Source organism: Lethenteron reissneri, chromosome 25 (assembly GCF_015708825.2).
Source record: "Lethenteron reissneri isolate LAM-NWPU_2019-01 chromosome 25, ASM1570882v1, whole genome shotgun sequence".
NCBI classification, from domain to species: domain Eukaryota; kingdom Metazoa; phylum Chordata; class Hyperoartia; order Petromyzontiformes; family Petromyzontidae; genus Lethenteron; species Lethenteron reissneri.
Genome location: NC_083803.1, coordinates 11,420,733 through 11,436,599, shown reverse-complemented (window position 1 = coordinate 11,436,599; position 15,867 = coordinate 11,420,733). Strand labels below are relative to the sequence as shown.

Sequence of the window (15,867 nt, the reverse complement as noted above, 5' to 3'; positions counted from 1 at the left end):
GGTAGAGTCAAATTCCTCTGTAAGTGTGTGTGTGTGCGCTCCGTTTGAATTGCTTTCTATGTATGTGTTTAAATTGCAGGGTATGTGTATGTATTATAATTACTGTGTATGCCGCAAGGCATGCTTGTTATGACCATGTACACGTGTGTGTGTGTGTTGTGTATAAATACAGTAATGCCCGTGTGAAGTCGTGGCATCGTGAGTTGTAAAAGGCAAATCAGTTACTCATTACAGTCATTACTAATTCGCTTTGCTGCTTTGTTAATCTGCTGTGTGATCCGTGGGACTGCAAAAACACTTTGTCCTTTTAGAAAAAGCAACCTGGTCAGCGAGGCGTTTGAGGGCACCCCGTCATTCTATAAACTCTAAAATAGCAGTCATGCAATTGCTGGTGGAAGGGCCCTCCACTAGAGGCAACTCTAGAGAGCCCCTCTAAGAGGGTGTTTGGCCTACTCTTTCGTGCATGCCAGACGTCTTGAAAGAGCCTCCACTCTGTGTTACTGGCACGAGGTACGATACGGTATGTTATATTTTCGTTGTAAACTTATTCACCGCTAAGACGTGGGTGGACTGGGCTGAATTAGGCAGAACAAAAATCGTGTATACCAAGAGTACACTTTTGTGCTGCAAGTTAAATTCCTGGGATGGTCAACGTTTGACAGTTGTATTTAATTCCAGGTGGCACCTTGGGATTAAAACTCAGAATGTTGACATGTTTGACATTTCAGGGCAGTTCGTACGATGCAGCCTTCGGCCCTTGAGGCCACGTGCTCACGCTGATATTGACTGAAAAATGAGCGGGCACTTAATTTCAAAGGGCTGCACTGCTCTCTGTTAGCTTTCAAGTTTGAGAGCACCGGGTGAGGTCGATGCAATGCTCTCATCGGACGACCGAAGCTGGGTGCTGGTTACCCTTCATTACTCCGTTCAGGTTCGTTTTCAGGTCATTGTCAGTCCACTGCTAGATGAAGGCCACTCCGCGCCGCGTCGGTCGTGGCCGTTGTTTGACCATACTTCACCACGCTGGTCATGCGCGTTGGTGAAAGGGGGCGCCCAGAACCGATCCAGGTATCGTTTATCACTGATGACGATTTGTCAGAAACGATTTCACGGAACTAAATTGAAAGTTACTTTTATAACATTGTACAGAGCATGGGGGAATTACAAGAGATTACTTTGAAGAGCTTCAGTTGTAATAATATTCTCAAAAGTAACTCTCCCGACACCGTGGGTGTGCGAGTACAGGCATTGTGTACACCAGGGGTGGGGAACGTCCGGCCCGCGGGCCGTATAAGGCCCGCAAAATAATTTGGTCTGGCCCTGCCAAGGCAACTACAGGCGGGACTCGAAATTCAATAAATCTAGGAGCAAACCTGGAAAAGCAGTTGCGAGTAGCAGCAACATCATCAATAGCAGCTAACACCACACGCCTCACCAAAGAGAAGCAGTTCCAGCCATCGCATTGGGGGTGAGTTAATTAAATGTTTGACCAAATATAACGGGCAATTTTTTTAGTTGATAATTTTGTATGGCCCGCGAATGATGTTATAAATATCCAAATGGCCCTTGGCAGAAAAAAGGTTTCGCACCCTTGGTGTACACCAAGAGTGAACCGTGCAACTCGGGCTGCGTCAGCATCTGGGGTTGTGTTTAGGGGTTGGGCTAATAATGCTCGAGGATTTTTGTTGGCTAGTTCTGTTCGTGTTAAAAAAAATGGCTACAGTCGGTCTCGGATAGCTGCGATTTCTATCTCCTGCATTTCACTCGAAGTGATTTCTTTCCTTGCGGCGACACTCGCCACTCCCGACGGACGGGGACTAAAAATCCTGCCCCACTTTTGACTTATTTCTCAGCTGGCTGGAACAAAATCAACTTGAACCAGCGTGCACCGGCCGCTTGCCAGCTCACCTGGAAGACTTTGCTGTTTTTTCCTGGATTTTTCTGTTGCGCGTAGTCACTTTAAGATGTTTCTTGTTCATGTTTTTGTTTGTTGCGGTTGCACCCGATCCAAGAGCCGCATGGCTCACAGGACTCTCCCTAATAAATTAACTGATAATGAACTGAACCTCTGCCCTGCACTACGGAGCGGCGTGGTGGCTTTCTCCACGCTCGCGGTGTTCACACTCTCGCCGGCGTGGCCGGGCGAATGTGGCGCGCGTGCGGGTCCCACCTTGGCCTCCCACCGCTGGTTCAGGTAGTAGATGCAGGTGACGCAGCGTCCGTCGCCCGTGGGATTGTCCACGTGGCGCACGTATCCCGTGCCACGGCCCGGGTAGCACGCCACCATGCCCTGCGCGCCGATGGCACGTGCGGACATAACGCAATTAGTAGCACGGTGCGAAAGAAGTTTTCACGTACGCACATCGTCATCACGATCCGCGGGCAAAGGTAGCCGGGTGTGTCGAGCTGGACATTTCATCACGCGTTTCCACTTTCCTCTGCCTTGTGCCAATACTCTCAAGTAATGCCACATATTTCTGGCACCAATCTCTCACATCGCCAGTCAAGCCATTCTCTACTCTTAGGTTATTTCGGTAAAGTCACGTAGGTAAAAATAAAATTAAAATTAATAGAAGTAATAATAGAAATTTAATAATAAATCACGACGTTTCGGAGGCAACACAAGTCTCCGTCATCAGGTGGGACCGTCACAGCTAAATTTACTGCATCAAGTGAGGCAACAATTGCAAGAGACGAGCCCTTAAATACAAGTTAAGGGGGGAGGGGCTTACCTACGTGACTTTACCGAAATAAGCTAAGAGTATGAATCCTTGCAGTCACGAAAGCTTCAAATCTAGAAGCCATTCTCTGTTAGGTCTTCCCATTGTTTGCGAGGAAGTCAACGGTGGATGTCCTGTCGATAGACTCCCCCCTCTCCCACCACGGCGATACTGGTTCAGCCGGGCTATAAACGTTATATGAGCACCGAAGCCTCAATGTAAATTTGAGCAGCAGCAGCAGCAGCAGGAGATCAACTTTGAATAGAGACAACGAGACCACAATCGCGGTGTCCTGACGCTCATCTCAGACCAGGGGAGAAGCGTTGGTCCGGAACGCGGGGATACAAAGGCGGTCGTCTTATGCGATGTTTACAACTTTGGCTGCACGACACAGTCGATGTTGAACCCACTTTAAACACCGGTAAACCGCGAAACAGAATGAGCAAAGTCATGATCTGCTTTCGTCCATCACGCCGTCCGATGTCTCAGTCACAACGCGGGAGCCACATCTCACGACTAAATATGAAATGGAAATGTACGAGTAATTGTTAGAAAGTCAAAGTGTCACGATGCTCAGGCGAATCTCAGGCAGTACCGTTCTGCCTTGGGCCAATCGTGTAAATTCCACTTTCCTGCACGGACGTACGCGGAACTTCTTTCGCACCGTACGTAGCCAACCGTGCTAATCGGAGATGCGGGATTCGACTTTCCTGTGATAGACAACAGTTTATTTTTCTTTCGCATCGGACAAACATTGCTCACTTCCCATCAAGTGGTGTTCAATTTATCATCCTCGAACGGATGATGATGATGGGCCAAGTTTAACGCCCACTCAGAATTTGAACTTGAGACCTTCTGACTGCGAGTCAGGGCACGCTGCCACAGCAACATCCGCACGCAAGTTGTGTTCTACTTTGAGTGCAGTGCTTGCACAAATACCATTCTATCTCTCATGCCGTTTCGAATCCCACTCGTCTCCGAATTCCACCTTAATTCCTCTACTCATTTCATAGACACACAGTGTAGCAATGCAGACAGCAGACCCCTCGTGTCACTTTGAGGCCGGGTATTGTAATTGAACGGGCCCATTAATACTCCACAGGTGAATCATTCACTTGATACAATCCGATCTGCACAATACACAAACACACTCGGTAATGCGTTGTGTGCAACCGATTTACCGTGCTGTAATATGTGCACCGCACGCAATATATCGTCCATCAGAGACGGTCTAAGTTACAGCAGAAAACCGAAATTAACCTTGACCACCGAACCCGCTCGTGAACAGTGCCATCCTCAATAGGCGTTCACTAAATAGGCACAGCGCCTCATTCTAGATTTGAAGCTTTCGTGACTGCAAGGATTCATATTCTTAGTTTTTTTTCGGTAAAGTCACGTAGGTAAAAAAATTAAATTAATAAAAGTAAAATTAAAATAAAATAAAAATCACGACGTTTCGGAGGCAACACAAGCTTCCGTCTTCAGGTGGAACCGTCACAGCACGATAGCTGTATCAAGTGAGAGACATTCCAAGAACACAGTATTTGTATATATATTGCCGCCTTTGGGGAGGGTGTATAGTATGAAAGGCCGAAACACCCTAGGAACCAAAGGTTCACTACTGACGATGCGCTCCCCAAATTTCACCAGGCTCATTGTTCATGAACTCTTGGAAGTGCTTGCACAAAGGATAGTAACATCTCATCCTGTGTTCTTTGGAATCTGAATTTGGTTGAGGGTGGGAGGAGCCAAGGTAGGCCCTGGATATTAGTTTTGTGAGGTTCGGTGCGACTGAAGCGCCTCATTGCCGTGACGACTGTCGCATGGGACTCGTTTAGCCAGGGGAGCCCAAGTCTCGGCGGTGTCGCACGACGACCCTAACAATTCTAAATTTGAAGCTTTCGTGACTGCAAGGATTCATACTCTTCGGTTTTTTTCTGTAAAGTCACGTAGGTAAAAATAATAATAAAATAAAAATAATAGAAGAAATAATAGAAATAAAGAGCCCGACAGAATCTTGTAGCTTAATGCATTAATTTAAAACGACATCTCGAATGGTCAGTTATTAGGCATGTAACAATGCATCTATTTTCTTGGTTCTTTCGGTAAAGTCACGTAGAATGGAAATAATAAAATAATAAAACATCATAAAATAATATTATATAATATAATTATTTTATTTCAGTTTTATTATTTCCCTTCTACGTGACTTTACCAAAAGAACCAAGAAGGCAGTAAATTTGGCTGTGACGGTCCCACCCGACGACGGAGACCCGCGTGCTGCCTCCGACACGTCGTGATCCACCACTTCACCTCCTAACAAGTTTTCGCCGGAGGGTTGGCCGACGGTTTTGCTTCGTGGTCTCAAAATTTGGTCGTTATCCTTGTCTCGTATTCCCTCTCTCTCTAAACGTGGGCACATGTGGGCCGTGACGTCGGCACACAATGGCCTACGTGCCCCATTGCACACCTCCTAAGAGCAGCGGTTGGCTTCGTGCGGTGCAAAGGAAGTTCAACATACGTGCATAAGTTCATCCGTCGAACAGGGCTGTGAATGGGATGTGTGTGTGTGTGAAAATAAGGATATGTTTTACCCTTTTTGTTAATAAAACAGGTGCCAAGATGTCCAAACACCAAATAGAAACCTTTTTGCAAGGAATCAAGTGCCGCATTGACCACACGCACTTGTGGTGAACATGCAAACAAAAACGTTCGAATAATATTTGGCATTGTCTTTGAAACCGATTGGCCAAACACCAGAGCCAGCCTTCTTTATGGTCTCGTCTCACGAGTGTCGGATCAGAGAACGCCAAAAGTGCGAACAGTACCGGGGATAAATGTGTGTGTGTGCGTGTGTGTTTCTGGTGAGGTTTCTCCGTCGTCACGGTGTCCACTCGCTCCTACCTGACCTCCTGACCTCCTACCTGACCTCCCAACCCTGGAGGCGTCGCGCTACCCCACCCCCACTCACTCGCGCGGTGTGGACGTGAAGGCAGTCACGTGCTGCAATGGTGATGAAGCATCAGCAGCAGCAGCAGCATGAGCGTGAGCCCCTTCCCTGGGTCCGCAATTTCGCAGCACTCTTACTCCACAAATAATCACCATCGCTTCTTTCAAACCGAGAAATATCGAACACCATTACCCTCAAAGTTCATTTTAAAATGTTGACTATGAAGTTTTACTAATTTGCGGAACCACCCAATACGTTCACTTGCACGCGCAGGCCCAGAGATGGCAAACTTTCAATGGCTGTGACAACAGCGCGCATAACAAGCCGGGAACGTCTCAACTCTGAGCTGTAGGAGGAGAAGCAAAATGCACAGTTTGAGTGTAATGAGCAACAGCTGCCTAAGCAACACAACGTCACACAGCTTAGATCGTGCCCCTCGGTCAGCCACAGCTGTAGGGGCTCGTTGTGTAAAGACAACAAAACAACATTGACACAACCGAGGCATGCACTCCTAGAGCGTTTTTTTGTTTGTTTGTTTCTTGTAACTTTCTGACCGGCCCCAGACTGGACGTCTGTGGAAAAAAGAGCTTCATAGCTCATCGGATATCTCCGGGATAATTAAATATTCATATTCTGAAAGATTCTGATGCACAGCCCGCCGCGTGAAAGAGTCCCTTTAACGGCTCAACATCATCAGCCACGGTCAATCCACTGCTGGATGAAGGCTTTCCCCAAGTCGCTGCCACATTCCGTGATCCCGCGGTGAAACGGTCAACTCGGCACCTGCACCCACAACTGATCTCATCGCTCCGTCTCCCCGGCTGGACGTCCACTCGGGATGCGTTGCGTTGCTCGGCTCCCGCTCCGTTGCTGTTCCTGATCATCGGTCATCGCCGGCCCTTCTCGCCGCGACGCGCTCTGCCCAAGCACCACTCTCCTGAACGGATTCAACGGCGTCGTTCATCTGCCTGCATTCTCGGATCTGCGTGTTCCCCCTTTCCGAGCACGCGTCACTCCACGCTTCTTCAACGGCTTCTTCCACGCTTCTTCCACAACGGATAGCGAGTCGTTCTTGAAAAACCATCGGGGTCGGAAATTTCTGAACGAAGAAAGCAACTGCAATGTTGTGCCTCCATGCCGATAGTCCAAACGGCATAGAAATGTACGAATCGTCCTTGACACTCGATTTAAAGCTTTCGTGACTGCAGGGATCCATCTTCTTGGTTCTTTCGGTAAAGTCACGTAGAAGGAAAATAATAAAATAATAAAAATAAAACATTATAAAATAATTCTCACGACGTTTCGGCCACAACGCAAGCAGCCGTCTTTTCCTTCTACGTGACTTTACCGAAAGAACCAATAAGACGAGTCCTTGACACTGTATAGGAAACAAGTTTTGCTGGCTGGCTGGAGGGACGAACGGAGGGACACATCCAAAGGACGTGCGCCGGCTTGCTAGTTGAGATTTTAGAACACCGTTTTGTCGCCGAGAAAGAGAACGCGCCATTTTGAGTCCGCGGGCGTGATTGAGGCACGAGGTTGCACCGTGGCCGGGTCGTGGGTAAATGAGACGCGTATGGCGCAGTCACATCGCCCTCCACGTGCCTCTTGTTTTCTCGCTGCTGCCCCCCCCCCCCCCCCACTACAACTTCGTTGGCCGCCGGGCGATTCAAACAAGCGGGAGTCGCTTGAGTGAAGAGTGAACTATAAAACTAAACTTTAACGCCCACAGAGCTATGTAGCTCTTTTTTTCAGAAACGACCCAGCCACATACGAGAGCTCAACGAAGTGGCTGATCATGTGGAAATTTAGAGCCGCCAAATATATTCGTAACGCATGTTTCTAAATGTGGAGGGGAAAAGACGGAAGGCTCTGAGAAAAACACACGCGATCACGGAGCGAGGGAGAGAGAGACACGCAAACCTCAAATATAGAGGCGTCAGAGTTGGGAACGAACCCACAACCTCCTGTATACGAGGCGCAGGGGTGCAACTGTGGGTGGGCAGGTGGGAGCGTTACGCGACGCATGAGGGGCCCAGTCGGCCACAAGGGGGCCCAGAATCATCAGACGAACAAGTACAAACATTTGAAGATTTATTCATGAAAAAATATCTGCGGTCTATAGTGGGCCAAGCCCCGATGAACGCATCTGGCTATCGTTCAATCGACGCACGATAACTTAATTGTGAGTATTGTACCTTTAAATATTTATACTGTCACTGTGAGACGGTCTTCCTCTAAACCCAACACACGGCGCAACTAAAATAATACATGTAGTTGTAGCCTACGCATTTAGCGTGCACGGGTTAAAACACATCAGTGGCCATTTCAGTAAGAAGTGAGTCGGGAGAAAGGAGAGGGCCCACAGTCGAGGTTTGCATAGCCCCGTTAGAACAGGTAGCTGTGCCCGTGGCCAGGCGAGCGAGTCAACATCTCACCACCGGAGCGTGGCGCGGGAAATCGTGTCGATGCCTCCTGCGTGGAGCCCTCTCCACCCTCCCCCCACAGGGCCCACACACACCTCACGCAACGCCCAATACTCGGATCACTATAATCGGTTTCATGTTGCGTTCCTGGTAACAGCATGGGAAAACCGGTAAAAAAAAATAAAGCGGTTACCATATAAAAAAACGGTTACCGGTTTGCCGCACATGTAGACATGTCTCGAGCAATGAACGTGGGGGCAACTGTCATGACGCCGGGCCTGCAGTTCAAAGGTCGCCGGTTCGAGCGCATCTCGCCCCCCTCTCCGCCTCTGCCCGACCAGCAGTGTCGATGGCGCTTCATCAGGCGACTGCTTGCCAGCTCGTGCATAGTGGGGTCAAGTGTGGGGAGGCCCATCTCTTCCGTAGAGTCCGGTCATCACGGAAGAGTAAGACAGACGCCCTCGAGAGCGCGCCGTAGTGGAGGTCATGATTGGTCAATTTTAAAAACTTTGATGATCATCAGTGGACCAGATGTTCAATTGTCTCATTTGTCTTACAATTTAAAAAAAAAACCCTATTATTTTTTAATTTAATCGTCATCAGGCCCCGTGATGTTGAGTGCAGTCACTCAGCCCATCTCTACTGGCCTTTGCTCTAAAACGTCATATATATTTTGTGTGCGTAAGGTTTATTTAACACGTAAACGAATATGCAAATAAAAGCAATTCTGGGGGGGGGGGGGGGGGTCCCAAGACATCAAGACCGCCCTGTACAGCATGTGCTCATTATGTACAGCCCTGCACATTTCATTTGAAGGTCACACAGACACACGCGCGCGCGCGCGGCGTTCTGATTCGAACATTCGGAGTTGATTTAATTTGTTGTCGTTATTTTGCCCCGCGTTGCTATTTATAGACTCTCTCTCTCTCGGCAGGGGTATTCCTCTGCTTGAGCCGGAGCACGGTCACGTGAGTTTGTTGACACGGGCTCCGACAGAGTGAGCACACGAGGGTGTGCCATCCGCAGTGCAAGCGTGGCAATGAAGGGGTGGGGGGGGGCGTTTTGTGCTGGGTTGATAAACTACACGCACAGCTACCGCTGAGGTCAAGGTAAAGGCGCGGCCCTGCAATTGCGTGCGCACGCTACTGCAGGCCGGAAGGGTCTCGGGACGTGTTGGAATAGGTGGGCGTAGCGCGAGAGAGCAAGCCCCCGAAAGAAGGGGGGCATTGGTTTACTCTGTCACGCTGACCCGACACGTAGCGGGAAAGGGCGAGGGGACCCACACTTCATCTCACCACGCGCGACTCGCCGATCGACTCAATGTGGGTTAAACCCACTCGTTACGCCGCTGGGCGGACAGGCGGTGGGTGGAGTGGCGGTGGGTGGAGTGGGGATTTGAGAAACTCATGCAGTGATTCCAAATGCCAGCGCCGGGAGATGGAATCGAACGGTGGGTGCTGCTGATAGTTCCATCGCTGTGGCAGCTCCCTTCACGAGATCGGCACTGATAGAGAGAAAGATGGAAGTTGGAGAGGGGGGTGGGGGGTGTGGGACGAGTCTCATCTTCTCGGAACCTCCACGTGTCCGCCGTGGCGTCGGTGCCACCCTTCGTCGTGTCGAGCTGCCGAGGGTCGCGGGTGTTGGTCCGACTCAGCTCTGCGATTGTTTTCTCATCGATTTCACACCGGCGTGCGCGCGCATGGAATATGCCGGCTGACATTGCAATAACGACACTTCAAGCTGCTAAGCGTGCATGAATAATTGATTTGACATTTGCGATTTCTTCACGCGAGACGGCTGTTTTATTTTTTGCTCTGATGTATATTGGCGTTATTGCTGTACTCTGTTTTATTTGTTTTGCGTTTATTATTTTGGTAACCCAGGTTACTCTTGCGAATGAGACTCGTGCTGGTCTGTTGAGTTTCTAACCTGGTTAAACTAAATACACCTTACTTGACCCCTCTATGCGCTACTCGCCAGCTGTGTAGATATGAATATGGACGGGATGTACTGCGTGTGGATTTATTTTTTCCGCCTGAGGACGACCGCTTGTGTTGCGATCGAAACGTCGTGATATATTATGTTTTTATTTTATTTTATTATTCTACCTACGTGACTTTACCGAAAGAACCAAAGAGTATGGATTCCCTGCAGTCACGAAAGCTTCAAATCAAGATATTGCTATGAACTATTTTTTATTTACCAAGTAAGGCCCACTGAGCTGTATCGCTCTTTGGCACCACAAATGATAGACCAATGAAGTGGCTGATATCGTGGAGGAAAAACCGGAGGACCCGGACAACAATCCAAGTGACCACGGTGAAAACATGCAAACTACAAACATACGGGCATCAGGATCGGGATCGAACCAGGCGAGGTAGTTAACATATCGCCACCACTTAAGCATATATACACAAACAACTCTGACGATATAGTGGTGTAATTTACGAAACTAGTCCATTGCACACACATTTGTCCGTCCACGTAAAAAATAATCTAAGTATTTTTTACGCATTCCATTATCCACACGGCATTCCGAGAGTGCATACTATAAGAAGCATCGGTTTCACACGAGCAAAACTCCGGACAAGATGTTGACATTCAGTCAGGCTCGCGTGAACCCACGCTGGTGAACCAAACACCAGAGGTTTAGGGGCAAGCAGCCTCGATGGTAGCACGTGGCCGTGAACCGCGCAGTGCTACGCGTGGCCTTCCACACGCCAGCACGCGAAATATAAACGCCCTGCCGTACGACACTCTCATAATACCGCGCCACGCTGTCTGGAATTGTACTACCCGATGTAATCCTAACATAAACACAATGGCAGGATAGGGATATATTCAAGTGACAGAGAAAAATCTGCTCAGCCGAGCTGCGAGGAGGAGTATCTGCACGTCTTGAGCAGCTTCTTCAGGATATCCGCACGCAGCTCGCCATAGTGGCAACTCCCCTCCACGCACGCGCACGTATACGGCCATTCGTAAATCCACTGCTGGATGAAGGTCTCCCCACCCCGTGTGGGTTATAGGGGCTGTGTGACCATACTTCACCAAGCTGGTCAGTGCGGGTTGATGAATAATTGGGAAAAGGCTCAGGACCGGATCAGGTTAGCCGTCAGTCCGATATAATAAATAAAAACCTCAGGTCGATGGGTATTGCGCTAAGCACTGCGCCACTACTCCCTCTTGGTGTGTGTGTGTGTGTGTGCACTACAGATGCAATCTAAAGGATCTCCCGTGTAAAATATACGGGAAACTGGCTAAACGAGGTCATCAAAGTACAAGTGTCTCCATCCACATACGAGCAGTGGGACGCTAAGTCCACACAGGGCTGGGATTTGAACTTTAAACATTTCTACTCTGTGCCACACGGCCGGATAAAGGCATCCACACACTGATTATAATCTACGGCAAGGTCGAAGTTTTTTTAGGCACGTGGTTTGAGGATAGTGGGCTGTTGAGGGATTGTTGCGCCTAACATTCGGTACACTTTAGAAACACGCCGCTGGTGCCAGGAGTACGTGAAATATTGTGGCGTGGCTGTGCTGTGCGCTATTACCGCTGCCAGGGACACATTATTTGGTAAGTGAACCGCATTCTGACCGCACTTAAAAATTCAACGGCCCACTGTCCCAAAAACGCCCGTGGTTCTGTCGGGCGGGCTTCATTCTTCAGACCTCCATAGACAAAAAAAAATCATGACCAGTGGGGTAAGGTGGGAGAGGGGGGATAGGTGGGAGGGGGGGCTTCGGCCGTAGCGCGCCTTGGCGCTCGTCCCAGCGCGCGTCCCCATATCGCTCCGCGTTGAATTGGCCGGCTACGCGTGGATCGTGCGCGACCGCACGGCGGACCCGGCCTCCCTGCGCCCACCCTCCCTTCCGACAAACCCCTGGCGAGCTTGAGCGTTCGTTCGCACATTGCACCCAGGTGTTGGAGTTCCGCGTCGATGTTCTTCGAACCCGTCGAGAACTCGAGAGACCCGGATGGTTTGTCATTCGCAAGGGCGAGTGACCAGGGTCTCGCGAAATGACACGAGCAAAAAATACGTCAAATAAAGTCGAGCGATGAAGTGAGATGGAAATCCGAGGCAAAACAAAAACTGCGTCACGTGAGAAAGCGAAAATATTTTGCACGACCACGATGTTAAATAATTGGAATGAGATCAACTGTTTGAAATATCGCAGCCGACTGCCTACATTTATTTGCCAAGTGTTTGATGTCAGCCGACTGCATGTGGACTGTCCGTGTAGCTTCATTACACGTATACCATCGTCCCTCTAGGATATTAATAAAACTAGTACCACTTTGTGAGACTTCAATAGTGGTGACCCAATGGAAAGCCAACCCTCCACTACAGGGATGTGGAGCGTCCTCCGCTGGCCCAGGGCCACCAGCAATGCTTGATTGAGCAGGGAGACACTTTGAATTGACCTTGCAGCTAAAATCCTGCCCAGCCAAGTGGGGCGATGGTGAATCACCCAACAATGTGGCCATCGAACAAAGACGGTCACTATATCGAGCACTTTGAGATGCGCTTTCGCGGCCGTTTAGAATGCTCTTCCCTCCGATGTATATATTAGAAAGCCGCTGGAGCTATGCACTTATCAATATAGAACGAATATAGATGTCTTTAGAACTGCGTTTTGTGTTTAGTTTGTTGTTCTTCTTCGCACCTCCGATTAGCGCGGTTGGCTACGTACGGTGTGAAAGAAGTTCAACATGCATACAATCGCAAGGTGTAAGTTCAAATCTAGCTGGAACCTTGGCCAATCTCTCCAGGGTAAATCACCTTTGGTTGGGCAGGAAAAAGTGGCTGTGTACCCTTCAGCATTGGGGTGCCCTTTTAAAAGTGATGCTATCACAGTTGTTGTGGAGTGACTCATGCAGCCAGCTATGGCTGCAGAGTTTGGTAGTACATGTTGTTTACGTCGTTTATTGTGAAAATTCGGTCACAGTTCCTATGACCACTGTTCAATTGCTTTTATGGCTTTATTTTGGTGATTTTCGAAAAGTCTTTTGGTTTGGCCATGTTTGTTTGTTGTAGTACAGAGTTAGACTGATGGCCTTAATCTAAGTTGTCTTGTGGCTGTTGTTGTTGTTTGACTTGCATCCCACTGGGATTTTTGCACAATGTTGGTGTACGGTGCTTTTTCTGCAATATTTTGCTGTCTTTTCTTGGATTTTCTGTTTGCACATAGTCACTTTAGGATGTATTCTTGTTCATGCTTTTGTTTTTTGTTTGTTGCGGTTGCACCCGATTCAAGAGCCGAATGGCTCACAGGGCTATACCTAATCAATGAACTTGAAACTTGAACTTGTCTTCCCCAGTCGTATTCCAGTTGTGCAGCTGACGGTGCCTTTTTGGGGTGCACTTTGTAAACGTGATTTCCGACCACGTGGCGAGAGACGCCACCCCGATGACCGTCTGATGACCGCAAGGCTCCTGTAAATACTTCTCCTTATTTTTGTAAAAAAAAACAGTCGACAGTGTTGATGAACTGGCTCCTGCCATGGTAATGGGGGATTTCAGCTCACTGGCTCAGATCCACCCTCCCTCCCTCCCCCATAAGTGGAATGAGGGGTCTTGCCCGTGATTTATTGAGCGGAGAGGCGCACGCACTGTCTGTGGCTTGTTATGTGGCGTCTCGGCATGGTGCTCATCTCTTCTTATCCGCTTGTGAGTGTTTATTTTACTCATGCGGCGGTTACTTTGGCTGTCGAGATAAGCGGGTGTCTGTACAGATGTCTGCCGTGCGCACTGCCACGTTTCCTCCCGTTTGCAGCCAAGTGTGTTTTTTTGTTGGATTTCCCTGACCCACATTTCACTTCCTGCAAAACTTCCCCAACTCATAATAATTATGTCGTTTTTTGTGAAGCTAACCGTAGGATCGACAATAAATCCATTCTTTCGCAAGCAATGGGATTCCCCGTGCACTGTGAACAAACATTTTTACAATGAACAATGGAGTGATGTATTGTACAATCGACTTGTTAGTTTAACACTAACGCACAATCTGGATGCACGTGTTCCTGATTTGTGGCTCCATCCAAAAAATGCAAAAAACATGCCCCGACACGAATTTTCGGATTAATTCGATAGCGTGACGTCACGTGAAACGACATCGCGTGTTACTCGTGATATGAGTGCTGTAACAACACGCGGTTAGCACCGCACCAGATATCTTAAAAATAATTCGCATAATAATAATTATTATATAAGTTCCCGCACATTGTCAATACACTGCTCGATGAAGGCCTCCTTCCCAAGCCACGTTAAACATAGCGGACATTTCACCATATCCCACCTCGTTTTACCGTACCGATCGGTGGGTAAACTGTGAAAGAGGTGCCCAGAAACGGTTCAGACATCACTCGCCACCGGTGTTCACCGTGGCCGGGACTTGAACTGTGGTTGTCGCGAGTTCACGGCACAGTGGTCTCGCCCACATTCATGTGGGGCCCCTTGCAGGAATGTCACCCAGCTGAAAGTGGAATGCGCAAGACACAAGCAGCGCTCTGTTGCCTCTTGACGTCCCCGTTTCACTCCGTTTCACCCACACACCATCCCGCCCGCCCGCCCGCCCCCATTCTCTCCCCCCTCCCCATGCCGCCGCCACCGTCATCGCCCGCTCCTCCTCCATCCGCCTCCCCCCGCACCCAGACAGCGAACGCCCGCTTCGGCACGTTGCCCCATGCGCGGCTCGGTGTCACATTAAAAACGGCCTCCTCCGTCAGCCTCTGTCACAGGGGTGGGGAACCTTTTTTCTGCCAACGGCCATTTGAGAATTGGTAACATCATTCACGGGCCATGCAAAATTATCAACTTAAAAATTAGCCTGTTATATTTGGTCAAACGTTTCATTAACTCACCCCTTATGGCTTATGTGATGGCCGGAACTGCTTCTCTTTGGCGAGGCGTGTGATCTTAGCTGGCATTGATGATGTTGCTGCTACTCGTAACTGCTTTTCCAGGTTTGCTCCTAGATGTGTTGAATTTCGAGTCCCGCCTGCGGTTGCCTTGGCAGGGCCACACCAAATGATTTCGCGGGCCTCATACGACCCGCGGGCCGGACGTTCCCCTCCCCTGTCTATCAGATGCGGCTGTGGTGCCAAGAGGTGACTCTGTAGGTGCGACCAGTGGTTATGCGCCGCGCGACGAATCATGCCAACAAAACAATTGGCGAATGTGTTTTTTCTGTTTGTTACCGGTCGTGGGCCTTACCTAGGTCGACTCGGCATCAAATGAGTAACCTGGTCGTGTGTGTAAACATCAGCGTTGGGGATACAAAGGCGGCCGGGTGAGGTGTAGGTTCACCAACCTCCTCCGCGTGCCGTGCCGGCCTTCATAGTTCTTTCCCCGACAGTTGAAGGCTATATGGGCGATCTTTATCTTCGTTTTGTTTTGCAGATAACACACGTACTGTTCAATGATGGGAAACCTCATCACGACAAACACGTGTGACCCAACACGAGAGGAGCACAATGCCGTTCTTCAGGAACTGTCGATATTTTTTTTTGTTTGCATAAAAACACGCGGGCTCGGTGCTTCTTGTACGAAGTGATTTCGACCAAAAGCAACCACAATACCTCGCTGATCACGTCGTCATGCGAACTCCGATCATCCTCGCAGCAGCTATTGGCTCACCCATCGAGCAAAGACAGTCACAGCGTCGCGCGCTTTCAGATGCGCTTCTACGGCCGTCTGGAACGCTCTTCCCCTTCTGGTATTGTGAAGCCACTGGAGCTATGCACTTTTAAATATCGATTGAAA

General features: G+C 49.1%; 1 protein-coding gene and 1 long non-coding RNA gene across 2 annotated transcripts in view; both read right to left on the bottom strand.

The window, feature by feature from the left end:
- Positions 1 to 15,867, bottom strand: part of LOC133347227 (uncharacterized) — a 344,284-nt gene that overhangs the window by 167,610 nt on the left and 160,807 nt on the right. The gene's annotated exons all lie outside the window — the stretch shown is intronic.
- LOC133347218 (uncharacterized) overlaps positions 1 to 15,867 on the bottom strand; it is a 32,159-nt gene that overhangs the window by 7,426 nt on the left and 8,866 nt on the right. Inside the window, exon 3 of the mRNA XM_061559312.1 lies at positions 2,171 to 2,290. Coding sequence (XP_061415296.1) covers positions 2,171 to 2,290 — 120 coding nt within the window. The remainder of the gene's footprint in view (positions 1 to 2,170; positions 2,291 to 15,867) is intronic.